A 27,631-nucleotide genomic window follows, 5' to 3' on the forward strand; every position below is an offset into this window, starting at 1 on the left:
GAGTCAGTACGATTTTTACATAGGGTTGTACTGACGTGACAGCAACATTTTTTAATTTTAGTATTTTATTTGGTTTTCCATTTATATATTGCAAATCTATAGCATGCTGCAATCTGAAACATGTTATGGGGAGTACATCACATATAACCTTGTACAATGTTGAGGTCCTTCCCTGCAATTTTTTAGTCTTTCTGGAGTCAGCCACATACTGGTTTTTAAGAAGTATATATGAAAATCAGGTACCTAATTTTTCCGTCATTGTGGCTTTAGATTCTCCATCTTTAACCTAATGCTGCTCAAAAAAGTTTTAATATTCACTGGATGTCTTCCAGTCGGCAGATGCACAAGGACAAAAGAAGCCTATCAGTGAAAAAATATCTTAGTCTTCCTTAATTATTCATAGATACAGAGAAACAAAAATGACATGTATGCTGACTGCAGATCCCTCACTGTTAGTTGTAGATGCTTCCCGTGCTTTCAGTTATTGCAGTTGATGGTTTTGTTTCTTAAGCGAAGCGTCATGTGGATATCCCTCATGTCCCTCCACAGAGGGGCTTACAGCAGCCTTCTCCTCTTACAGCTTAAGAGTGAAGGGAGATCCTAAATCTTCTATAATGTAGTAAAAAAACCCACACAAAACACCCAAACCAAACAAAAAGAACCCCAAAACCTACGAACCTCTGACTTAATAACTCTTCTTGGCTATCCACAGTGCTTCTCAGCATTGTGTAGCAGTGTGCTCCAGGAGCAGGGCAGATGATGGATTTGTTTGGGGAAAATCCTGCAGATGAATAGATTGAGCTCAGCATGGGGGTCAAGGTTATACATGCGTTTTGTTCCCACCCAAATTGCCGGCTCTTGCAGCCATCCAAAATTATGAGTATTTGGCAAGGACTCTGCCTATTAGAGGAATTATATTTTATTTTTCCATTCACATATTTGCACTCTAAGGATGGATTTATATTTTATGGTTTCCTATTTGTTTCCAGCTATTTTCTCTCACAAACTCCCTCTGCAGTCGACAGCACTGTCTCCTTATCTCCATTCCCCACCTGCTGTAAACTGACCTTTGCTACTTGGAGATTAAATCTTGCTGTCCTGGCCAGAATAGATTTATTAATTATATTTGAGAGATACCTGCAAGAACTTAAGAGTTTTCATCTTTCTCAGCATGAAATAAGAAATATTGGAAGTTGTGTTTTCAATCAGATTATTTCAAATCACCATAGGAACACAAAAGTGAGAATAAAATTAGTTTACATCAAAATTAAAAAAAGTTTAACGTTTAATTTGAATTAAGAAGAGACTTGTTCTCCATGGTGGACTCCATCTGGCATTAACACATCTGAATTCTTTGACCAGGTAGGAAGGGGCCACTTTTACTGGCATGAGCACAGCAGAGCAGCAAGGTAGACTTTTTTCTTTGCAGTGATGTTAAATCACTGATGTTGCATACACCAGTTGCATCAAACCAATCAGATATTTATTGCAGCAGTAGACAACTTAGATTTTGTTCTTGAATCCTGCCAACTTCCTGAATATTAATCTTTCTTAAAGGTTTTCTTGTTAGAAAAGAGGTTCTTACATTTCAAGTCAAAGTTCTGGGGAAACAGCAACGTAATTCTGTTCACAAAGCAGGTGTTTAAATGTCTTGCTGACTTAAGACCAAAATGTCAAAGTTGGAATTGTTACAAAATCTGCTTCTCATATGTCAAGAGAGGAAGATGAAGCAGAGTTGAGTCTTTCACTGAAAACAGGCAGGATCTGGGGCATTCCTTCCTCATTTCTTCTTACATAAAGACAGCAGACCTGGATAAAGATGGCAGTCTCCCTTTCTACTTTTCAATCTCCATTTAATTTCTCCCGCAAAAGCAGAAGTGTCCTCCACAGGCCCGCTAGTGAAACTAGTCGGGCAAATACCATGTCAGGATCAAATACTGTATGTGAGAATTTAGATTCTTTGGTCTCTGTTCTCTTGGGACTTGTAGCTCTGCCTCTCTCACTGACCACGGCTCTGGGAGGGCCTGCAGTGGAACGGGCATGTGGATATTACTCCAAAGGAAAACGAAGTGGTGGGAGGTCTTAAAAATGTTCAGTACTTACGCACATGCACATCCACATCATGTCATCCCTTGTTCTTCAGAGAGTTGCGTGCGTGTCCTTGAACTCTGTCTGAAAGGAATCCGGAGTGCAGAAGGGATGTGCTGGCCTTTCAGCAGCAGATGTGTGTGTACAGATACTGCAAAAGCAAAAAACCTCTCATTCTCAAGTAGATGAGTTGCAGGTGCATCCCCAGTGCAATGTTCATATTAATGATGTAGCTTGGAGGCATCCACTAATTGTAGAGAAGTAAACAGTCTTGTACCACAGGGATTACAGATGCTTTCTTATTCCAAGAAGTATTAAATTATGTCAGTGATGCATTTTTAAGCCTTTTTGACTGAGAGAAGTTAGTAAATATTTGTTACAAGGCAGATTGTAGTTTCAAAATCGGCTTCAGAGCTAACTGGTCAAATGTGAACTTTGACTTTTTATTTCAATTTCATCTCATGCATGATATAGTTAAAGGGATTCACTCAAAAAGAACTGTTTAATGAGGCTTTGTACACCTTAAATAAGTAACAGACTTACAGGTATGATAGTAGGTGGTGCCAGTACCTGTTTTGAAATGTGCAGTCTGATGCTATTTGGGATTAGTTGCTACTGGTGTGGGAAAATGTTCGGATTCTCATAGTAAAGTGGATTCTAGTACATAATTGAATAGTAATATTGCCAGCCACAGTCTTTAGAGAGCTATTAAAAAGCAGTATAGGACAGAATTAGCAGATTAATTTGGAAAAGTAAAAAGCAACATGAAAACTTAAGATTTTACAGGCTCATAAACTTGTGCTCAGAATTTATATACGGAATTGTTAGTGACTTGTCATAGTTGAGTAATGTCTTTTTACTGTGTATTTGCAAGATCAAGTATAATTACATATGCAGTTAAACCTAAAAATGAATGATTTCATTTTGGCCACTGTATGAAAGCTGAGTTATCCAGTTATAAAGGTGTATACATAAGTACATTAAAAATGGTCAGCGTGGCAAAGTAGAAGTCCAGTGTATCCTATTTCCTCTTGCCAGGAGATAAATAGATGAGATTAAAGCATTTTGAGGGGGCTGAATTACACCACGTGCTATAGTATATCAACAGAGTTTGTGAAGCTTCTTACTTGGACGCCATTATACATGTGCTCCTGAATTTCTTACTCAGCCATTTTGTGTGTGCACACTGCAGGGGTATTCAAAAGTGTTGGACTAGTGCTCTCAGTTCTGCACAGAACAAGGTATTGCAGTAGAATCCTGTCTTGAAAAGGTTAAAGGCCCTTTAGGGTTATAGGTTTTTTATTTGCATGCATTTGCTTTTTAAAACTGAACAGCTAGTCTATATTGCTTTATTCATAGAACAAAGTCCACTGCCTCTTCAGCCATTGTTACTTAACTTGATTTGTTGGGCACACTGGCTGGATAGATCTCAAATTAGTTGGATTTTAGTTTATATTCTAATTAAATGTCTAGCAGTTCTACACAGCCTTTAACTGAAAATCAAAATACAGGTGGAAATGCTTTACCCACTTAAGAAAATTTGTAGTACTATACTGTGGAAATCTGGTTAGAGTCCGCTTGCAAGTATAGTGCTTTTTCAGTGAAACTAAAGAAAAAGCATAAACAAGATGAGAAGCAAGCTTGCACCCTCTCCCTCTCTATCTCTCTGGCACCATTGCTCTTGCATTCCTTTACAACCAGTTTCAAAAGGCAGAATTGGGAGCAGCCCTGTCCAAGGCTGTTCAGGGCTTTGGCACAGTCCTGCTTAATGGCAGCAGTGGGTTTAGATGCAAATTCAGAAGGGTATCCAGACCTTTTCTGTAAAAACAAGCACTGTAATAACTAGGCAATTATGCAGAAGGTGCCTTCCACCTCCTTCCACTGGATGGGTCTCCATTCTGGATGCTGAGGGCATGAACCAGCTCCATCACAGAAGCTGCAACAGAACACAGGCAAGGCTGCTCTTCCTGATATTCTGAAGAAGAGGCGGCTCTATGTCTTTTGGGGGAATCTGGGGAAGCTGAACTTATGTCACATTAGATTGAGGATGGTGATGCTTTCTTCCATCTTCCTGTTGTCTGCAGTCAAGCCTGCCTTATGGTTCTTGAATGATACATGGCCTACTTTCACATAGTCATCTACCTGTCTGGTAGGAAGTATTTCAAAAGTGGGACCAAAGCTCAGACTCTCTAGCATTGCAGACTGTGCAGCATTAAGACTCCTCGCTACAGGAGTAGTGCACTTGAGACAGGGCCTGCACATCTGTCCTTATGTAGGTGACCAGCTGATGAGAGACAGGCACTGGCAACGAGCCTAGAATATGCTTGCTGTTCATCCAGATGATTCTCCTGAAGAAGTGTATTAAAACAGAGCCAAAGTTACAGTCAGAAATGATGGAGTTCATAGGAACTACGACCAGTTCCAGGCTAGTGAGCACTTGCCCAAAGACAGGGTCCTGTCACTGTGATTGCTTCTACATGAGATAAAATCTAATCCTGCTACTATGGCATGAACATGCCTTGGAGCATTAGACCATATGTCGGCATGCACATGACATCCAATGCCAGCCTTCAGCTGTGGCTCCTATGACTTTGGCTCAAGTCCATACGCTTCCCATAGAGGCACCAGATGGACAAGAATATTTTGTCATCTCATCATGTCCTCACAGAGCTGATATGGTGGCTAGAGCCTGAAAAGCCCAAGGAAAGGGAATACTGACTCCTGCGTCCCATCTTCTTCTCAGATTCTGGGCACAGGCACAGGCAGAGATGCCCACTTGGCTTGCACACAGGTGTGAAATGTCTGACCATGAAAGCTGTGGGACTTAATCTCAACATCCTAGAATGTAGAGCCAAAGCACTTACAGTGCCCAAGCGAATGGTATTCATACAGTATCTCTGAAAACTTACGTTACACATTCTGGCAGCCACCTCCTCCATTAAAAAGAAAGGAATGACAAGCAAATAGTATGAGCTCACCACGACAACTCAGAACAGTTGAAGTCTGGAAAATGCTTGGAAATAATAGTCATATAATGGACTTCAGGTACTGTATCACTGAGGGTCAAGCAGGGAGAATCAAGCTGTGTGTTTTTCATGATGGCACTATCATAATAACAAAGGGTGTTATTCCATTGCCCAAGTGTTTGTTCCAGTGGGGGTACAAGTGCAGAATTGTTTCCCCAAATCATGTTTCTGCACGAGACTGCAGATTCCGGAATAACTTTGCACAAATCCTGGGGTTGGTATGGATTGCAGCCTGATAAGGGACATCTGCTCCTTACCAGCTGAGACAGTTTGGCTTAATAAATTACAAATGTCCATCAGTCTCTGATTCATTTCCTAATTTGCCAGCTGTAATTCAATAGTATCTTGATTAGTTATTTCACTCAGATACAGTCTTCTGGCAGGTCACGACCTCGATTAAATACTAAAGGTCAAGTCTGCTCTAGACAAACCCAGATGAACATGGAGCAGATAAGGAAGATGATTAAATTACAAACTACTGGTCTAGATGAAAGAGGACTCCCAGATAGTGCAAAGCAGCCTTGCCACCAGGAAGCTTCACCTTTATGGCAAGTGGAAAACAATGCAAATTAGACCAAAAAAGCTAAAATAAATGAACTTATAGCCATGTTTGCATAGTGTGTTGGAGGAGGAGAGGAATTCTGCTGCTAAGGAGGCGAGGAAGGAGATAATTACAATAATCAAAATGGGAGACAAAGAGCTCCTGAGATAGCTGTTGGGATAGAAAGAAAGGACAAAGCTTGGATGATTGCTGGGTTGGCAGATGATTAAAGTGATGTTGTCATATTTGTGAATATTTTGTGTGGTTATGAGCATATGTGAGGTATATTGCTTGTTATTCTGATAGTTGTATGTACTGCAGCTTCCATACAGTCACTGTCATGCTTTCTGTGCATTGAACTTGAATTTTATGAGAAGGCTTATCTGAGATCCGTTATAGTGACACACACCCAGAGGTATGTACGTGCTCTGCCTGTGGCAGGGATACTGTTTCTTTCTCCAGTCAGTTCAGAGACATGCAGATCGGTTTAGTGTCTTTCTTCAGATTTTGTTAGATTCTTCAGGATGTTTTACCATCCTTTTTTTAAAAGTGCCTAGCATTCTGGGTGAAAGAAGCTTTCTTGGGATAAATTGACACTTGATTGTCATCATGAGTCTCTTGACATTTGATACTGGGAGACGCAACAGTCCTGTCTGTACACGGGTGGGTGGGGCTCCACTAGAAACTTTAATTATAAGTTTTAGCCTTTGTGGCACGGACACTAATTGCAGAACATAGCTGGATCTGTAGCTTCAAATTTTATGCTGGCAAAAATGGAGTCTCATTTTATTTTGGAAGGAACAAGATCTGATAAGGGGACTTGATTATGGGGGGTTTTCTTTTAAGCTTTTGGTTTGTTCCCACGGGTTAGCATTACCTATTTTTCAGACATATTTTTTCAGATGCAGCCTGTGTTTTCAAGCTTGTGTCTGTACTGTTTTGTTTTTCTTGAAGAATACAAACCCACCACTGCTACTTTTGTTCAGCTGCTCTAATTACCTTTCTAGGTGCCAGTTCTGGGCCTTTCAGTGTGTTTACACTCTCACTCTGTGTGCTGATATTTCTTCATATTTAGCTATAACTGAACTTACTCCTTTCAAAAAATATTTGACTGATCTCTGCGATTGTTTGCAGATACTCCCATGAACGGGTGTTCTCTGGATGTTACCTACTTTATTTATCTACAATAGGTTTGTATAGGATAATCTAGTACGTCATGGCCTTCTGCCTTAAAAGAATTCAGATCAGCTATAGACTGTTACACCATATTTGGGGTTTTGTTTGGTTGGTTTTGTGGTGGTTTTACTAAATTTAATCTGTAAACTAATCAACAGGTTTTCCTGCAGAAAACTTAAATCTGTCCCAAATATTCGTGCAGTCTGTTCAGCAGGAAGTCTCTTTGCTGCAGCCATCACACTGAAGGCACACAGAAGTAGACTAGCGTAAAGGAAAAAAATAGCCTCATAGGAAGACACGAACTGTAGGTAGGAGAACCTGGCACTGAGGGAATACAGAATAAGCCTCCGTGCTAATTCATGTGTAACGCAGCCTCTAGTAGCAGCTGCACTCGAAGAAGTGCAGACGGTCAGACATGACAAGATACAGCGTTGGACTGACAGATTGACTGGCAGGCCTAGAGGGCTGCAGAGATACCTCATGTTCACAAATACAACTGCAAGAAGGGGAGAGTGTGAAATATTTCTAAATAACAACTAATTGCAGCAAAGAAACAGTATGATGAGAAGTACCACACTGTTGCTTTTTACAGCTGGGAAGGGAAGGGCAGCAAGAGGGGGGGGGCAGCAATGAATGGGGCATTTCAGATAGATGTGTGTCTTAAACACGCATGCTTTGGGAAACTCCTGGTCTTTTTAAGCCTGGCAAACTTATTTCATTCTCTTACCATTATGCTAGGAAAAAGGAGAATTTTTTCCATCCTCACAACAAACTGTAAAGCTCCTTTTAGTTTTGTAACTACAAGGCAGCTATTTCAAAAGCCCAGAGTATAGTCAGCTCAAGAAAAGGTCAAATATTTGGATAAGTACCTTTTGTTTAATTTACATATTTTGTCAGAAGAAGAAGAGAGAGAGCACTGTTCTTGCAATGCAACACAACTCTAATAACGTCTTTATTTTGATTTCAGAAGTCTACAGAACAAATGAAGAAAGTACCAACCATTGTCCTGTCTGTCTCTTACAAGGGAGTTAAATTTATTGATGCAACAAATAAGGTATGTGCGATTCTTCAATATTAGCTTTTATTTCTCACAAATAGGAATACCTATGAGGCTGACTCTGTTAAGAGCACCAGACCAGAGAAGGGACAGAGATGCACCTTGTGTTTTCCTCTTTTTTCTCTTCTCTCCAAAATGCATGTAATGTCATTGTCATTCTCCAGAAACTCTTTAAGTGAAGCAGCTTTAATGACTCATTTGGAGAACATTGTGTCCAACCTTCTGCCATTAGAAGGCGAGCTTATCACAAAAGACATTTGGCAGGGAGCCTCTGTGGAATCCTTTACCATATTCTTCCTTATTCAGTTCCTTAAATATGCAGAATATAGATATAGATACAGATATCTGTTCATTAATACAATTTTGGCCCCAAAAAAATTAGATGTCTCAATGAAGAATAAAGGTGTAAGGTTTTATCCAGGGCCAGCCATTGTAAGAATAAGAAACAAGAGCCTTGAATATCCTTTTCAAATGTCATAGCCTCTCTGAGAGCTGTTTTCCTGGTACTAGCCATTTGAGTCCCTGAATTGCAGCAGCTTCTTAACAGTTGCTATTCCATATTTTTTTCATCTTCCTGTGTGGCAATGTCCTGTGCTTTGTTTCTTACATTTTAAAATACATCCAACATCTATTTAAAAAAAAATAAAATTAAAAAAAGCAGAAATTGAGAGATCTGAGAACACAGTGATGGATAGAGCAATGGGTTATTGCTTGGCCAAAGTAGAACGTACAAGCTGTGTGAGCAGGAGTAAAGTAATGCATGAATTTCTCTTCTTTGGAAGTCTAAAATGGCAAAATGCAGTCCATACTAATGCTTGCATATGAATAAGAAACCAAATTTTCTGTTATGTGACTAAAACTCTCTAAGCAATATAAAAAATAAATCTGACAACCCAGCTACTTGACCAGGTTAATAATGGATATAACTGCTTTGTGTTGCTGAACATTCAGACCACATGATGCATTTAACTCAGGATCCATCAAACTTGCCAAATCAGTGACATTTTAAAGGCATTTAACTAGAACTGGCTTTTAAGTGAAGGAACGAAAGCAGATTTTTGAGCTTCTGCTAGAGGTTGGAAGCCATATCTAGGGTTACAAGATGGCATGAAAGAAAACCAGAGGTGAAATTACTGTTATGTCACGTCTGGCATATTTGCCAGAGCAGAGAGGCCAGGGGTTCCTGTCAGCTCATTTCACTTCCTTTGATTCAAAACTGAGCTTTTACAACCGTCAGTTCCTTTATGTTCTTTGATGGGCATAAATCAGGACATGGTAATGCTATGAACTCTTAACTTGGATAAGGATGTTTTCAGCCCTTAAATCTCCTCTGTAGGGCAAAGAATGTAACTGCAATGTCCTTAGGTTTACCAAAATAATCAGGAAAACAAAAGGAGCTTCCAGTATCTCGTTGTACAGTGCATGTAATCTTACTTAAGATGGAAACTTGAAAAAAGTTTGTCAAATTGCATTAGGTGGCTCTAGACCAGTCCCACTGAAATCTTATGCCTAGTAGTGCAATAGATGTATTTGATGGAGGTAAATAATGCCACAGTCCTGTGTTTTTTCTCAAGTGGTAGATTGCTTTCTCTCCAGTTCAAATCTGCACTGCCTTTCCCTTCTGTAAAAACCAGGTAATAGCCTGCAACTCTCCCAGGAGCATTGTTTTCATCCTTGTCCACAGTGTGCTGTACCCAATTCCTTCAAGACCCAAAACAGATTAGCACTAAGGTGAGATCCTGTTCAGACTTGCACTGCTTCCGTATAAGCTTATAGTTGACAGCGCTGGGCACCACTTAGCAATAAATGCATACTTTTTAATGACAAAAATAGCTAGCAGTTTTGTGCTTGAAAACTCAGCTCTCATGGCTGTTCATCCTTTTCCTTTATGCCACCAAGCTAAGAATTTGTATTCCAAGTCGTAGCAGGCAAAGCTTCAGGTGACAAAGGGGCCCTGGCCTCATTCCACAACAGCTCTTTCAGTGGCACCTTGAAGCTTGGCATGACACCACTTTGACATGACGCCATTTCTTTGCAAGTGAGGCCAGAAAGAAATTGCTGCTTAGGAAGAAGCAGACTTGCAGAATTTTCTCGTGGGTCACAGATAACCCTGACTTTGGGATGATTTCTGTCGAGGGGGGCGGGACTGGCTGACAGAAGATAGGCAAGCAGAAGAAAGGCTGCTTAGCAAAAAACTGATTTCTCCAAGGTATTCCCTTGGCAGAACCAGAACCAACTTTCAGCTTCCCTGCTTTTTAAGAAGCGCCGGAGGTTTCTCTCGCCAAACGGAGTGACAGTTTTTAGAATGACGAGTGTACAGTGTTAAGTCAGCGCCTGAGGAGCGTACCCAGAACAGCAAGCTGATTCATAGTAGTGTAATTTGTACAGAATAAGACTATGGGTCGACTGGAGTAGTGACCCTAGGAAACAGTAAACACATGCACTTGAAAACACATTAATTTTTAAAGGAGATCACAGAGGATATCCTATAAAAGTTAGGGAAAACATGTTTAATTTCACTACTAATTTTCATCCGGAAGATTTAGTTTAGGTATACTTTATTTTATTCAAAACAAACTTGATATGGGAATGTTTCCAAACTTCACTTGGTTTAAAGTTAAAACATTAAAATAATCTCTGTGAGTATTGTCTCAAGTGCAGAGCTCCGTGTCAACCCCAGGTCACCTAGGGTTCAGAATAGCAGAGTTCTTCTCACATACACTGCATAAATTCAGGTGATTACTTTGTGGCTCATGATTTGGCATAAATACTTCACATGATTTTAAGATGTTCCAAGCTTTAATTCTTTGTGCTTTCTAAACTACAGTGTTGCCAGTACAACATCAATGACTGTATTACAGCTGTATCTGTGGATATCTAAATCCCTGCGTTTGGTATAATTGTAATTCTCATCAAAATCTTTATTGAGGGTAAAGGTTATCAATTTGGGAATAAAGAAAATAAAACGCTTAAAATAATGTAAAAAGCCAGTGGTTGTTAAGTAGAGATTATATGTGTCATTAAACATTGGCATATATTGAAACATAAGTACTGGTTTTGTCATTTTTATGAATAGTGCATTAAACAGAACTAATCAAGTATGTTGCAACAATTTAAGATTAAGAGGATTATTTCATTTCTTCAGTAACAGTTTCCTTATCTTGGTTTTTCCATAATTTGCAATTTGGAATGCTTTTTATTAAGATTTTTCCTAAGCCATGATTTCTTCAATTACATATATTAATATGTCTTTTTGAAAACTTGACACATGCATGCAAAGGGGAAGTTTGCCACTTAGCGAATGAAAGAAGATATGGCAAAGCATCTTAAGTGACTTAGTTGCATATATTTCCTGTTCTTTAAAAAAAAAAAGGGGGGGGGGGGGGAAGGAAAGGAAGTGGGAAGGAAAAGAGAACGGTGAGGGAAAACCGGCGATGCTCAGAGACTGTTTTAGCTTGTACAGATGCCACTGAGGCAGCAGCAAATGGCAGCTCTGTGAGGGAGACTGGGACCTACAGGTGTCACGTGTTCTGTGGTGCAGTAGCAATGTTACGCTGCAGCAGGCTCGTTCACTTCAGGGTTTTGTGGAAAAGCCAGAGCTACAGCCAGCAGGGCCACAATTCAGAAAAGCGTATAAGCTAACGGCTAAGTAAATTCATATTCAATGAATCATTCTTCTGTTTAAATAAATGATTTGAAATGCGTGTGTTGCTGAAGCAAGGCCTAATCATAAGCCACTCTGCAGTGTCTTCTTCTCTGGCTTCATGGTTCCTTTGGCCTGAACACAATAATTACATGTCAGCAATTTATGTAATGAATATTCATAATTTTCTCCAAAGCTTTAAGACAGCTTTTTTTTATTTCATTGGACAGACATGCGCCACCTTTCTCTCAATTGTATGCTATAGCTTACATTGGCTGTTGCAAGTAGTGTTGCTCGGTGCATGAATGGTTTCATTCTTCTACATCTCTCTTACAGGGTGCTGTGGTCATTAAGTGGAGAAAAGTTGCCAGATCCTCCTGTAGTTACCTTTTTACTAAGCAGAAGCCTTTCAAGAGCTCAGGGTTTCAATTATAAGTGATGTTTGATGGGTTTTTTTCTCTTGAAGAAGTGTAGCTGAAATTTGTCAAACACCACATGCAAAAGCCTGGATATTGAGCCTGTTGGATTTCACCAAATCCTGTCTGGCAGTAGACTGAAACATTGTCATGTAGTGATCATTATACAGAAAACCAGCAGCATCGTAAGATGCTTGTATAGTGCTTTGAAACTGTATTTGTAGCTGTATTCCAGGAAAGATGTCTCTTTGTCATAGGATGCTGAATAAACTGTACAGAACTCAAGCAGACTGACAGAGAAGACTCTAGAATGTCATCGTTTCCTACCAGATTATTGGCAATTTTAAATATCATTGGAGAGGATCAAAATTCCAATAACCTGTGTAAGACCACACACATGGGATGTATTAAATCTCTTCTTACTAAGAAACTTCAGAAATACTTCAGTACAGCTGATGAACATAAATGCAAATCTAAACCCACACCTTTTATGGCTCTTCTAAATTTAATTCAGAAACTGACTGAAATATTTTTTTTAAACAGAATATTATTGCTGAACATGAAATCCGTAACATTTCCTGTGCTGCACAAGACCCTGAAGACCTTTCTACATTTGCGTACATCACTAAAGACTTGAAGACTAATCACCACTACTGCCACGTATTCACTGCGTTTGATGTGGTCAGTTTATAGAAGATTCTTCATTTAATAGTTCATTGTAATAGTAATAGTTCTTTAGTTCTGTTAGAACGTTTTCAGCGTATATATGGTGATGAAGGAAAGGTATCGTTCATTTACCACATGAAAAGACTAATCTACTATGGGATACTAAAAGGATATTTCTGTAGAAGAGCAAAGATTTTCTTTGTAATTATCTCATTTCCCATCTGAAATAACTCACCTCTGTACTCTTAAGCTGTTGCCTATAAACTTAGCAAGTAGCTTTTCATACAAGTCTTGGCATGTAATTCTTCTAAGGTAAGCTATAGCCTTCCACGAAGTTTGTAACAAGTTTGGCCACCCATTTTGAAGTCTCGGCGCACACCAAATAAGCAAATCAGAACTTCATTAATATGCATTACATACAGTGCTCAATCCTGGTAAGAGGTAGGTTCAGGAAACAGCTTCAACGAAGTCTGCAAGGCATCCTGCATTTTTGACTGCATTGTAGTGCCTGTGCAGTCAAGGAAGGATGGATTTGGTGATGTCCAGCCTTTTGGCTTTCACCCTCGTGTGTCCGTCCAGTGCCAGGCAACAAGGGATGAGAGGGCTGGACAGTACCTTGTTGGGGGGCCCTTTGAGCCTGGACACATCCCACCTTCATGAAGCAAATGTGGGCTGCTTTTTGGACCAGAGGTCAGATGTTACCACCAGAAGTGATTTCTTCAGTTTTCTTACCCTGCTGTTCCATGACTTTTAGTGTTTCAGTGTTAAACTGGATCAGTCCCAATAACTTAAACATTTCTCTAAATATTGTTTAGACTTCAATACATTGTATTACATAAACTGGAAAACTGAAGCTTCCTGTGCAAATGTGTAGAGAATGCATGAAAAGTTTTGTATTTACTTTAACCAGAGAACCAAAAGACTTACAGACCTGACAGAGACCACACAGGTAGCTAGTTACAAATCTCAGGAGGTCCTAGGAATATTTGGCTACCACACTGAATCTGAAAGATTTGAATCATCTGTGATAACAGAGATCTGTGCATTGTCCTTCCTGTGTTCCTGTGTAAGAGTTTACCCCTGTAATAGTCAACAGATTATTATTACTAGATGGTCCCTCTGTTCTGCTCTGTTCTCCTCTCTGTCACATCAGTGGGAGTTTTAGTTGAACAAATAATGCAGATATGGAATTTGGGGAAATTTTATTTTAGCAGCACCTGTACCTTTTCAAAAAGATTGCCTTTATTTTGAAAATAGCAAATTAATGCTTTCATTCTTACTTGTTCCAATTTTCTTCTCTAAAAATCTCAAGAATGTTATTTCAGACAAGTCCTTGCGGCTCCTGTTATTTTGGTGGGAAATGACTAAGTTCTTCCTATATTTATGCTTCTCAGATGGTAAAGCACAGACTACTAGTGTTTCAAGAAATCATGACCACGTATCAATTCATTAGTCATGCTGTTTTCAGCTAAATTTGGTGAAATAATAAGTAGTGGTTCCAATGTTTAGGACTAAGAGAGCTTATTGTCCAGAACTGTCACAAGTACTTGCCCTTTAAGCACAAGAGAAATTTAAGATGCTATTAAAACTTAAAGAGTAGTTAAAGAACAAATATTTTAACATAATGTGTATGAATTCTTGAAACATGCTTACATTAATATAAATAAGTTAAAAAGAGGTGTCGTAACTGAGGCATTGTATTTGGAACTGGGGAAGTAGTCAACATTGCAGAACAATAGCACGTAGAGTTTAAATAACAAGATGTACAGGAAGGTAAGTTAGAAGGAATTTTAGCATTTTGGTTCAGTGGTTCTGTTGTATAGATTCTCTGCTGACATTTTAGTGTCCACAGGGAGTAAAAAAAAAAATTCAAAATTCTGTTAAAAATAGATAGACCATGGTCAACAAGATGTTACATTGTATAGATTTTAGTGATAAGTGAATCAACTGAAATTAGACTGAGTGAGGCTATTATTTCTCCCAATCCATTTAAATACTTCTTAATGGCTTCAAAGTACTGCAGTTTCATTTATAGTTTTAATAATCAAGCACAGACATAGACCCAGGTACAGCAGATGAAATTAATTTTCTCTTTGCTTTGCAAAGAAAGAACAGTGAACCAGGAATAATTACAACATTTTGCTCACTTCTCATATCTTAGGAGGATAGTTTCATACTCCAAACACTTTAAAATGAATGTTTTAAGCAATACAGAAACTTTAATGTCTAACCGTCTTAACTTAGTTTTCTTCTGCACCATAATCCTCAGCGGGGTGTTACCTACTCAGATATTTTTTTTTGTGTTGCGTTATTTCTCAGGATTGAGCATTTTTGATGCAAGTACAAGCTTCATAAAAAATAGCTGGTTATTCAGAACGTAGGCATAGAGTAAATCAAATTTTCTATTTGAAGTCTAACACTTATATTAGTCTGATCTTGCTAATAGAAACAATCCTGCCCGTTTGTCAGTGGACAGAAGCCCAGTCGTTTAAGCAAAATAACATTTAAAATGTAGAAACCCACAATAAGGTGTAAAAAAGGTGTATCTTAGATCATACATATTATGATAATGCAATATATGCAATGGTATGCCAAAAATTTTGCTCTTTTATGGCCTTCAGTTTCTCATGAAATGTGAGCAAGAACAATTTTTTGCAGATAGGAAAGCGTTTTAGTGTAGCGACATGTCAACTAGCAACATTACTGATACTATTTAGGAGTGACCGTACATGTAACTTGTCTACTCAGAGTTAAAATTCTATAATCAATATTGCAAAAACATGAGAATTAATTAAAGAATATTGAAGGGGACAAGATTTGGGGGAAAAAAAAGAGTATTTATTGCTCAATATTTGAAATTCACTTCACTCTCATTCACTTATAAAGCAGCCCTAAAATTACCAGTGAAGGATTCCCTCTGGAGAAACAAACCATCATAACAGTTCCTATACCAAATTCTAGTTCGTATAGGGGAGACATTCAAAGTCATCTCCATCAGATATTCCTTCATTGCCCAATGCACCTTTGAACAGAAGACAACTAGCAGTAAAAAGAGTCAGTAAAAATGTAAGAAAACAATTCGCCACTTTAATAGGTTGGCTGAGTTAAAGCAGCTAAAGAATCCTGACTCAGACTTGCACCGAGGCATTGAATTGTAACATTACATGGCAAACAAGGCAATTGACCTCAATTTTTCATCTCCCAGAAATTGTTGCTTAAAGGCATTAGCTTACTTGCTTTCCTTCTCTGCTGTGCCAAGCAAGGAATGGGATTGTAGCAGCCTCAGAAGCACCGTGGTCCTAAAGAGTTTTGCCTCCTTCCTAAGGAGCTTGATGGGGCACTGTAAGGGTCTATGTCTTCTGCAGTGACCAGGGGGTCTACAACTTTTGTGCTAAGCATCTTTTAGGGAGGCTAACCCGTTTCCTCCCTTTTGTGCCACATGTAAAAAAAGTCAAATAGTCTCCTCGCTCGGTCAGAAGAATTTCTACGACTGATCTTGTAGTTTGGTTTTCCACCCCCATCCCCAAGGAAATCCTGCTCTTACCTCTCCATTATAGCTCCGGCAAGAATCCATACCAACTCTAATCCTCATAGTCCTCTCCCAGTAATACAGGTGAGAACTCCCTCACACCAAACTACTTTACTTCTGGCTTTTTTTGAAATACAGTTTTTCATGTAGCTTTTATTAAATTTTACAAGGTACCATTTTAAAGCCCTCCTTGCCTCCATTTGCAGACTTCACTGAGGCTCTACCGCAGTACACAATGTATGACATTTATGTACAAATTACGGTTCAGTTTATATTTTGAATATTGAACAGAATAGTAAATGTTTTGGTTTATTTGCTATATTTCAAATATTTAATAACCATGGAAACATTTACGTGTTTCCCATGGCTGTCAGGCTCCTGGCAGGCGTATATTTTTTCATTATACAGACCACAAAAGAAAACAAATTATCGTGGCTTCAGACAGGGTGCAGGACCCAGACTAGATTTATGGCTCAGCATGGCAAACCCTTTGCTTGTCTCCATCCTTATCTCAGAGCTTTTCAGGCCTGTCTCTCGGTGACATTTTGTATGCCACACTGGATGGTGCATTTTATCAGTCCCACTGGTATGACAGTCTGCATTTTCTCCAAGTCATTACTACACTCTGTCCTGTTGATGTATTCCTTAGTAATAATAATATCCACTGTAGACAATCCCATGATGATGTAGTACACTATCTTACTGTCACGACAGCTGATTAAGATGCCTTTAGAATAATATGCTTGTCCTACTAATAGGCATGCTCTGTTTCAAATAATACTATTCTGTACATTTTTAACAATTACATTCTGTTGGTCTCAATTCCATAACCAGCGTTCTGCTGCAAGCAGGGCACTTCGTAATAGTCTCTTTAGTCTTTCATTTATTACTCCACTGGCAAACTGCATCTTCAAGTGTTTCTCGGTCCTGGCCAGTTCCTTTAAGCTAAAGGGGAGACAATGTGGAGACTACTGCTATCAAATCAGGCAGACATTTTTATTGGGGAAGCTATGAAACCTTGGCTAGCTTGCTGTTGTGACTGCAGTCATACCAGCTGAGAGCGTATCCCCAGTGGGGGAGTATTGTTTTCTGTCTGACCTAACACAGACCAGAGCTGGCACCTTTATAAGAAGCTCTTACAATGAGCCAAATATGCTGAATTTAGCCTGTACTATCTCCACATACATATGTGATAACAAAGGGATGGAATTTCTTCATGACTACAGTGAAATTATTGGGTAGGGCATGAAATAAAATGCTTATCCTTTTAACTGTATTTTAACAATTGAAGGGCAGATAATGTACTTTCAAGTGTCTTGCATTGCTTTGTGGCTTATTGCAAGCTCAGTAGTTAGACTTGACTAGCTAAAGAGGTATCTTATTTAAAATCATATTAGAAACATGGGATTTTTAAGGGATCACCTAGTTTTAAAGCAATGCAGGATTGCTTCCATCTATGGGCTATAGAGGTTGAGGAAGGAGCGGGTAACTTCTGAATCACATCAAACACTTATGAATTATTCTAAGGAGACTTTAGGACGTGAGGAGGCAAACCTGCAGGCTTGCGTTTGGTCTGCAGGTGTTTAAAACATTATTGCAAAGTTAGCAGCCTAGAAATAGGCTCTGGTAGGAGCCTAGAAATAAATATACCAAAACAAACCCACAAACCTGAAGAAAAATTACCATAGAAATTCACTTGCAGTTTAGGTTAAGGTCAAATTTGAAATTCACCGCTGCTTCTTCATTGACTGTACTGAAAAAGAATACTTATAAATGAGGAACCAGGGGGTCAGTATGTTTTATAAGTGTTTTGACAGGTTTTTCTTCCACATATGCAATGAGAACTTATACCACCAAACTGGTCTTAGTCTTAAGAGCCTGACTTCTTTGGTCACACACACTACCCCACCCCACCCCCCAGCTTACAGGAGTATTCTGACATGCCGGTTTAAGCTCATTTTTACTTCTAGAAAACAAAAGCATGAGAAGGTTTCCCCAGCACTTGAAACATGTATCTAAGTGGAGCACTGACTCACCATGCATAGGTGCACTGCATCTGTGAAGCAGAGCATGCACCTGTGACATTCGCTTTTTGTCCTTCTGGAAGCTGCGCATCAATGCTGCATCCTCTTTCCATGCTGTTTGATGAGAGCACAGAGCATCCCAAGGTGCACGCCTGGGGAAGCAGCACATCAGGCTGCTAGCTCTGGAGGAGGACAGGTCAGCAGAAGAGTTCTGAAATAGAGCAAGGCTGAATGTCAAATAGGTGTAGTAGTGCAAAATGGGTGGGATCTTGAGAGTAGCAGGTACAGGGTGAGCTGGGAAAGGAGGGGGGTGGGTGGCAGTTAATGTACTACTTCTAAAAAGAGGTGACACATACTCAACCACTGCTGTTTTCATGTTTAGTGAGACAAGGTTTTCAAGGTTGTTAGAAGTCATTACTTTCAGTACAGTAAATTACATTTAGATTGTTCTTAATCAATAAGAAATCAAATGACGGATATAAATATTACAGAGACTAAGGAAGTTATTAAGCTGTGTGATTGTAATTTTATACATTACAAATCACTTCTGTAGAGTACTACCCCACTTCATGTATTTGACAGTAATTCAATCTCACTCCAGTTTTAACTGTTTTTGTTTTGTTCCAGAATTTAGCTTATGAAATCATTCTTACACTAGGACAAGCATTTGAGGTGGCCTATCAGCTCGCACTACAAGCAAGAAAAGGGGGCCATTCTTCAACCCTCCCAGAAAGTTTTGAAAATAAACCCTCCAAACCTATTCCCAAACCACGTGTTAGTATTCGGAAGTCAGTGGTAAGTGGAAGGTAGTCATGCATGCAAAAAACCAAAATTCAGCTATACAGTTAAGAGCTGATATACTAGAAGCTGTATGAATAAATATACGTGTTGACTCAGAAATGCTCCATGTCCCACATGTGCCATCTCTGCTCCTCAGCCAGTCGGGCTGCCTCACTGATGCACAGGCAGCCGTTTTGAACAACGGCTCATTTCAGATTCCTCCAGTTTAAGATGTTGCTTGGTTAGTGGTGTGCATATGTCTTTTATAGCAATTGAGGAGCTTTAATTGATTCAGTCTAATTCCAGCGTACTCTGCTTTTCTTAAGTGCTGAGGATCACAGCCAATGCATCCCTCTCAAACTCTCCGGTTCCATGGACTTTCCTGATCTCTTATTGAGAAATAAAATCTTAACCAAACTTGTTTGGTACACGATCACTACATATGTATCCTAATCAAATTACAAATCCAAATCAATTTACAATTATCTTGTCAGACCAAGCAACTTCTTTTCTTACCTTTTTTTTGGTTTTGCCCCTCCGCAGACCCTCCTGTTCCAAAACTAGTGTTCAATATATGTTTTCAGTATCTTCTTTGGAATCCCAAACTCCAAAGAATCCAGGCTTATTGGAGCCTACATATTGAGTGTCTTTAAAGTGCCCTCCTGAATTGCATAGATGATAAATATTATTTTATGGTAGAGCTTTAAAAAAAAAAAAAAAAATCACGAAAACTGTTTTAAGTCAAATGAGAATACAAGCACAGAGTGATCTGGGAGGGAAAGGGGAAAAATGATCACACACTGTATCATACTCACTGGCTATAAAGTGAGCAGCATACTCTGTGGTACTTAATTTTATCGGATGAGAGGAAGGGGAAAAAAATGTATGACTGTACACTTTGTCATCCATTGCCACAGAATCTTCCTCCATAAAATTTTAAGAGCATTTCCTGATGCCATCATCTGTCTCAGTAGCAAAAGGACGTCGCAGGATCAAGCATGGCTTTGACGAACTATGATGCCCTGTAGCCTGGGGGTAGACACAGCTCTGGTCTAAACAGGAAAAAAGGGCAACCACGAGTACATGGGAGTGTAGACCACTGTTGTAGGACTTTGTTGATACAGGATTTGTTCTGTCTTCTGTTAGTTTAAAGAAAAAACTTCTGCTAGAAATGCTGTGCACAGAGATGGTAACCCGTCTGCGTGTTTGCATTTGTCTTAAAGCAGATAGATCCATCTGAACAAAAGACTCTTGCGAATCTACCATGGATTGTTGAACCTGGACAAGAAGCCAAAAGAGGCATTAATACCAAGTATGAAACTACAATTTTCTGATACAAAACTGTCCCCCTGTTCCTTGTTGTGCCTTGCACGCCAAGCAGTCACAGCACAGCCTTTCCTTTATGGCAACATTTCAATCCAGCAGAGAGGAAGACTGCACTGTATGAGTGGCCTTGTAACTAACAAAAAAGGCTGACAGTCATTTCTGGTGATGTTCTTCTTCCTGCAGCACTGACAGAAGAATGACACTATATGAAGACTTTTAAAATTACTGTCCACAAGAGGAGTGAGAAACCTTATTTTTCACACAGTTCTCCCTTGTGACTCTGCCACAGTGCTTTCTTTGATTTCTTATTTTAGAATTCTACTTTTTAAAAAAAAAAACAAAAAACAACGAAAGGTCTCTAAACTAACACTAATGCTGCCTATGAGTAGAATATTTGATTGGTTTTTTTATTTAAATCTTGGCAGTTTTTAATTAAAATAGAACCAGAATTAATAAATAGAGTATTTGTGAAACCACTGAATTGATTAGTAATTCCTGTGTTGAATAAAGAACTCATTAAAGTGACAAGAAATTAGGCACCCTGATTTCTGTGTGCGCTGGTTTTATATGTAATCATTGGTGTCCTTTGATCCTCTACAGAAATAGGAACCTCTTGCATTGCAACAAAGGATCTGTTTTATGAATGGTTAGAAAAAGGTATTAATAATGCACAGAAAACATTTATTAGATATTTTTATGGAAGAGAAGTACTATAGGAAAACATATGAATATTTATGGAAGGAAGCCAGATTAATTATGACAAATATTGTTTATTTTAAAGTTAAGTAAACCACTGCTATTGCAGCATTATGAAAATCATGCGCGTTGCAGCATCAGTGCACTAGATGTTCTGTGTGATCAGTCTGGAATGAAAGTGGAATGGTCGTTCTACTACACCTACATATAGTTTATGCAGTTCAACATTGCTATAGCCATGAATTCTACTAGTATTTTTAAAAATAAATCTCAGTGGTTCTTAAAAAAAAAAAAAGTCAAACCCATGGATTTTGCTTTCGAAATTTCTGTCACAGAAAGCTTGTTTGGAAGTGTGTTGATAAAATTCTACTGCAAAACATTTTCTACATAAAAACAGTGAGTAAAAGAAAAAAATTCCAAAGTAATAAAAATGTTTTCATGGAACAAAATAGTTAAGCATTTGTTTAATACTTGATTAAATAAGATTTACTTACATTTTCTTTGAAGTGTTTTAATTTTTTTTAATGTCTGTGGAGTATTTGTATAATACCATGATGTATATTTATGTAGAACTGAAATTATAACAGTACAAATATCACTATAGGAGAAAAATGACATTTTAACGTATATTGTTCTATCCAGTCAAATTGTGAATCATTTTGAAGTTCATTATAGAGATATTGATAAATTGTGTGGTTGTCTTAATGTTTTTTTAATTATTATTTCATATCCAGCTGAGGTTTTCCGTTAGAATCATCAGCTGGTAAATTCCAAAAAATGGATAATTGAACTTGGTTTAAACCTGATAATTGTATATGGTTTAGTTAAACCTAATCATAGCGCTGAGTGATGACATACTTTTAATACAGTATTCAATTTACTTGAACAAAATAGTTCCTTGTACATATTTTTGCCTATTCACTGTTGATATGTACGTAGTCAACTGACAGTAAAAAAATAACACTAAAAATATGGTACCAAAAGGAAAATTGTATAGGAGAACAGTAAATAGTAGCCTCACTGCAACAAATACTTATGTAAATATGCTTGGGCTTCCAGTTATAAATTTTGTAATTTTGTCATTTATTTATATCCTATAAAAGCACACAAAATAAAATGAAGTTGTACAGTCCCAGTACTCTGTGCATCATTTTATCGTTGCTAAAGGAAATGAGTGGCTTGATCCAAAGGATACTGAAATCAGTGAAAGGTCCTCCCCTCCCCTTTCCCTGATTTCATTGGGCGTTGGAAGTTGCCCTGTGCAAACCCAGGCACTGCTGTGGAGACAGTTTTCATTTAGAATGCAGATTTTGTTTACAGCTGGTAAATACTTCATACTTCAAAGTCCTCAATTAACTGGTTCTTTGGTGAACTACTGAACTGCTGACTTCCCAGGTTTAATTGCACCTTGTAAAGACTCGCACAGGGAGTTATGTTAAAACACATTCACTTCAGGCACCAAAAGTACAAAGTAGCCAGATTTTCAGGCTATAAAACTGGGGCACCTCTTTCGTAGCTGAGTGACCCCTAAAATTAAAGGATGAGATGGGAGCTGCAGCACAACTCTAAGCATAAGTGAGGGAAAGGAGTGAAACAACAAGAACTGGCAACTTTCAGGAAGAATTTGATCTAGGTTCATCAGAAGTGGCAAGCAGGCAAGGTGGCACAGTAAGCAGCTGAACTTGTTTGGGAGAGATAATTGGGGCAAAATAGACTGAGGATAGCTAGCAAGACTGATGAAAGATGAGACAGATGAAAGACTGGTGGGGCAGGGAATGAATATGAAGGGAAAAGTTTTGGGACACAGTGAGGCAGTGAAAAATTGAAGCCCCCACAGAGACATAAATTGAAACTGGAAGGAGCAATAAGAAGGCATAAGGCATTTCTGTATTTGCAGAAACCTGGGACTTAGCAGGACACATTTCCCTCACTAACTGATACCAGTGTAATCCAGTTGGAGAGAAGTCCATGGGGTCCCCTCTGGCATGGGACAGCGGTCCAGTATTCCTTTCTTCAGATCCAAAATGACCTCTACAAACCCACACTAACCCAAAGCCGTTGCCACTTGATCTTTCTTCCTGTTTGGTCAAGGTGACTTTCCATTCAAGTTCCTAGTACACTAGAAGTGTGTAGGCAGTAAGGGGACAATGGTCACTCTTAAAAGTGAGGGTAGGGAAAAAGCCAGGCACCTTCAAAAGATCAGATAGTGAGGAAAATTGCTATTCTTGACCTCTAACTCAAGGTAAGATGGCAGCAGAGACAGTGAAGGAGAGTATGTGAAGAAACTGGAGCTGCTGGATGTTGCAAAACCAAGAGTTAATTGCAACAACTGCCTTACAGCGGGAGGGTGGCGAATGGGCAAAAGAAGAGATGACACAAAAGTAGATTGCATTTGACATTAGAAGATGGGGAAATTAGAATCAAAGTGAGGTAAGTGTGTGTGACAAAGGATTTTGAGAATTCTTTGGGTAGCGAGGTGTCTAATAGGCAAGGTACAAAAGCTGCTGCTGGAAGGAGGCTTAAAGACTGAAGAAACTCCTGAGGAAACAACAGGGAAATTCTGTGTTGCGGAGGTGGAGGGTTTCCTAAAGCAGATGTGGCATTTCAGACTGGACATGGTGACTCCTCCAGCCTAGCCTGGTGTTCATTAAAAGCCAGAGGAGCTAGCAGCTAGCAGGAAGAGACACTCAGCGTATCTGGTTCCGGGATTCTGCCAGTAAGTTTATGAGAGGTTGCTTCTGTGGCAGAACCACACACGTGCTGTGCCATCTCTAGCCAACATCTCGGCGTCGACAACTGGCATGGCCATAAAATGGTGACCATTAGGAAGAGAATTAGCAGGTTGTGAAGAAGGTTGTGTCTGTCCTTTGGAAAAGAAAGCAGCATGCTAGACAACTAATAAACTTTCACACCCAACTATGAAATAATTTATAGCATCCATTCTAGATTAAAACAGGCACTTTGTGCCATGTGCAGAATTATCATGTAATTTTGCCCTAGATTTCTTTCAGCGTGTGCTGTTCAGCTGTCCTGCTTCACACTTCACTGGAGGAGGATGTCTAAGATGTCATCAAGAGAACAGTCTAGAAATAGTAACTGCAACTGCCTCCAAACTACCAGTCCAAAGAACAATTGGCTCTATGGAGGAACTGTGTGGCAGTGACAAGCATGTAAGTGCAAGACATGGCATGAAGATTAAAGACAATATTTAGATGTGGGCACTTGCCTAAGAAGAGGGCTATTTGTTACCTCATGTAAAAAGACTAGCTGAAGAAAGTGGGAGGAAAAGAGGACTCATACTTCCTGGAAACGTTGGCAGGATTTTCAGCTCATTGGAAAGCACAGAGGGATAATGCTCGGGCTTCTACTGAAAAGCTCTGTAACTGTGTAGCACACTCTAACTTGTTTAAGCGAACCAACTTACTTGATAACTGCCCCTACTGCTGTCAAGTCTGCCCTTGAATACACTGGTTCTAGTTAACCTTCACACCTGTGAGCTGATAACCCAGGCTGGACAGAGGTTGATCACAAGCTCAGCTATCTGAAGCAAACACGTAAGATTCACTAGTAGCCAGTTTACACTAGGACGTAGATTTTGTAGAACTGGTGGATGATTCCTAATGACTCAACAGTCACACTCATTATCGTCATTCACCAGTCCAAGCACCGCTGTCCTACTGACGAGGCAGAAAAAGCAAATCAGGGAAATGGCCTTCGGTCCTTGCCTTTCAGGAAGGACACGCTCCAAATGCAGGAACAGAGAACAGTACCTCCGCGCCTGGCTCCTGCTCTTGTCCGACACCACAAGCAAATTTCTCTTCAGTCCTGCTTGACATTTATATGCATTTGCTAGTGCCACATCTTTCACCCTTCCACTGTGGAAGTCAGGTACCTGGGTTATCTTTAAGAATGTGGATCTGGGTAAAGTGGTAACAACCAGATAGACAAAAATGCTATCGGGATGTAAACAAAACAAAATTTTCTCTCTGCTTGCCACCAAGAGCTTCGAAAAGAAAACTACTTTTCCTATCAATCAAGAAAGCTGAATTCAAAACACTTCACAATGACATAAGAAAAAGCGAAGCTTAGACAGAAACCAAGGGCCTTAGACTTCTTCCTCATGCACAGGAAATATATCACAGATGTAACATCATAAGCTCAATTGTAAGATACACGCCTTTTTGTAAATTTTTTTTTAATGGCAATTCCTACCTTCAAGTTGTTAAAAGAACTGCTGAAATTCTCCAGATCCTTATCCAAAGCTAAATTTATTCTAACATTAAATCCTTTTAAAAAAGAAAATGAAAAATACACACACAATGTTAAGATGTTAAGAACGGGTCAGTGCTTGAGAGAACACGTCCAAACTTGAAGGCAGTATATTTATTATCATCTTTTCTAAACATGTAATAGAAAACTCAGAAAGTCAGAGTGAGAGAAAGGAAATGGAAATACGCTCCAGTACAGACAATATCCAAAGAGCATTAACTTTATCGTGTAGTGACACCATGAGGAAAAAAGAAACAGACTACACTAATTTTAAAAATGCATTAGATGCAGTGCAGTCTTCATTCTTCTACTTGTAATTATTGGATAATGATAATTGCTAGGCTGCAGAATTAAAGACTGGGGCATGTCCTAAGCAAAAATATCCTAGTGTATATAATTGAGGCTAGCACTACTTAGTTCTTGAGTTTATGCTGTAAAAAAGATTAATGTTTTTTTTCTTTAAGTTACCTTTATATATTTACACTGTTGTACACTGTCTGGGAGGTATCAGTGATGGATTAGGTGAACAATTCTGCATTGGAATTCTATGAATCTACTGAAACTTCCAAGTATCTTGGACCACTGTGGGTGGGTAGAGGTTAATATGAAAAGATGTTAGATCATTCACCACGTCTTTCTCTCTCTCACAGCCATTACATTTCACTCAGCTATACTTTTACAAGTAAAGCTTCAAGAATCACCTAGGCCAAATACTTCAAAAACCTAGAAAATTAAACTGATTGCTACAAGAAGAGACTACTAAGGTGCCATCATCATCCCCAGTCCCTGATGTGGCAGGAAAGCCCTTAGGCAAGAAATACCTAAATAATCTCAGCTGGTGACACATACAGCCTGCCCCCTACACCACACAAAAAGATCAGGAAAAAAATCCCTGCCAATCTGACTTCGGGGAAACCTGTTTCCCAGTCAGAAGTCTAGTCATTACATGATGCGGTCTGCAAAGAAACTGCCCTAGGAAAACAAACAAAAACAAAACAACAAAAACAAACAAACAAAAAAACCCTGTTGCACCTGAAGGCACAGATCACCTTTGTTCAATACTGCACCTCCTAAAGCAGCCAGTTTCAAAGGAAGGTGAAAAAATTTAAAGGTCAAATTTTACAGTACAAGAATCAAGCTCTTGCTGATCCACAGCTGACCAACAAAAAGTGTTTCATTACAGTCACTCTCCTAGCACAGGCTATGCAGACCTGAGGCAAGGAACATTATCAGAGGGTCTCCTAAATTCCTTTCTGTACCTGTTTTTAGGTGAAACGTGAAAATCAAGGGAATTAAGATCTTAGCTTTATAATAACCCATAACATTTGAAGCATACAGAACAGCTGGGAGCATTTAAGTAGAAACAGAATGTTTTTCTGAGATGTTTGCTTAGACTCAGTTTTGCATACAGATGTAGAAATTAATAACTAATTCTCTTGCTTTACATGATTTTACAAGTTTGTTTTCCTTCCAGCCAACAGAACTCCTTGTTCATTTTGCCAGCCAGGCTGACATATCCTGCCTCTCTCCCACACATCACAAATACATCACTTCTCAGCTTTCTCTCCAATTTAACAAAACAAACTCAAACTTTATACTGCAAGACTTTTGGCCAGCCCATGGATCCCTTTTTGTCATCCTCTTCTAAATTTTGGTTGAATTCATTTTGTCCCTGAAATGTCAATACCAGGGCTATATGCACTACTCCAGCTGAGGTCTTGTTAATGAAGTGCACAGATCACTTCCTCACGCCTTCCAGACAGATCCTTTTCACATACTGACAGGCCCTGCTGACATACCTCTGCAGACACTTTGGGGCTTGTGTGGATGATACCATCCCCTTTCATTCCCACACCACCATTTTCAAGATACTGTCACTGGCATTCTAAAGTCCACTATGTATGACAAAGCTATACCTCATCCATAAGGTAACAAAAACATTCTGTTGGATATTGAAAGCAGACATGCATCATATTTTGATATCTACTTATTCTTGCAAATCACCCTTTAGCCAATTCGTATCATCTGCAGCTTTATCATCGAAGGTTTTACAGATCATGGACAAAAACATTACATAACGTTGTACCAATAATACAATCCATATTTTAATCCATCTACTAAGTTCTCTACTAGTGCTATAGAATAGAAGCTCCTCTAAATCTAAACTTGGTGTGATAACAAATCAAATTCCCTAAAGAAATCCAAAGCTCATGTATTTACACTGATGAGTTTAAAAAAAAAATCACAAGCAAAACAATTAGAAATCTGCCAGTGACATTTGCCAAAACCAGTCTCTCATAAAACCACAACAATTAGCAACACCTAGAAAAATCCTTTGGTGTTCAGACTAGACTGTTTCTCCAAATCTGCCATCCACTGTCTTACTCAGGACTG

The 27,631-nt window shown here is 39.1% G+C and overlaps 1 protein-coding gene across 7 annotated transcripts in view; it reads left to right on the forward strand.

The window, feature by feature from the left end:
• Positions 1-21,656, forward strand: part of ANKS1B (ankyrin repeat and sterile alpha motif domain containing 1B) — a 442,225-nt gene extending 420,569 nt beyond the window's left edge. For 5 of the 7 annotated variants that reach the window (XM_056341207.1, XM_056341209.1, XM_056341210.1 and 2 more), the window contains 4 exons: positions 7,799-7,885; positions 12,491-12,628; positions 18,794-18,961; positions 20,170-21,656. In XM_056341207.1, the coding sequence (XP_056197182.1) occupies positions 7,799-7,885; positions 12,491-12,628; positions 18,794-18,961; positions 20,170-20,280 (504 nt within the window). In that variant the 3' untranslated portion in view covers positions 20,281-21,656. The remainder of the gene's footprint in view (positions 1-7,798; positions 7,886-12,490; positions 12,629-18,793; positions 18,962-20,169) is intronic. The other 2 variants (XM_056341208.1, XM_056341213.1) reach the window with 1 other exon arrangement.
• Positions 21,657-27,631: the final 5,975 nt, after the last annotated feature.

Source organism: Falco biarmicus, chromosome 5 (assembly GCF_023638135.1).
Source record: "Falco biarmicus isolate bFalBia1 chromosome 5, bFalBia1.pri, whole genome shotgun sequence".
NCBI lineage: Eukaryota > Metazoa > Chordata > Aves > Falconiformes > Falconidae > Falco > Falco biarmicus.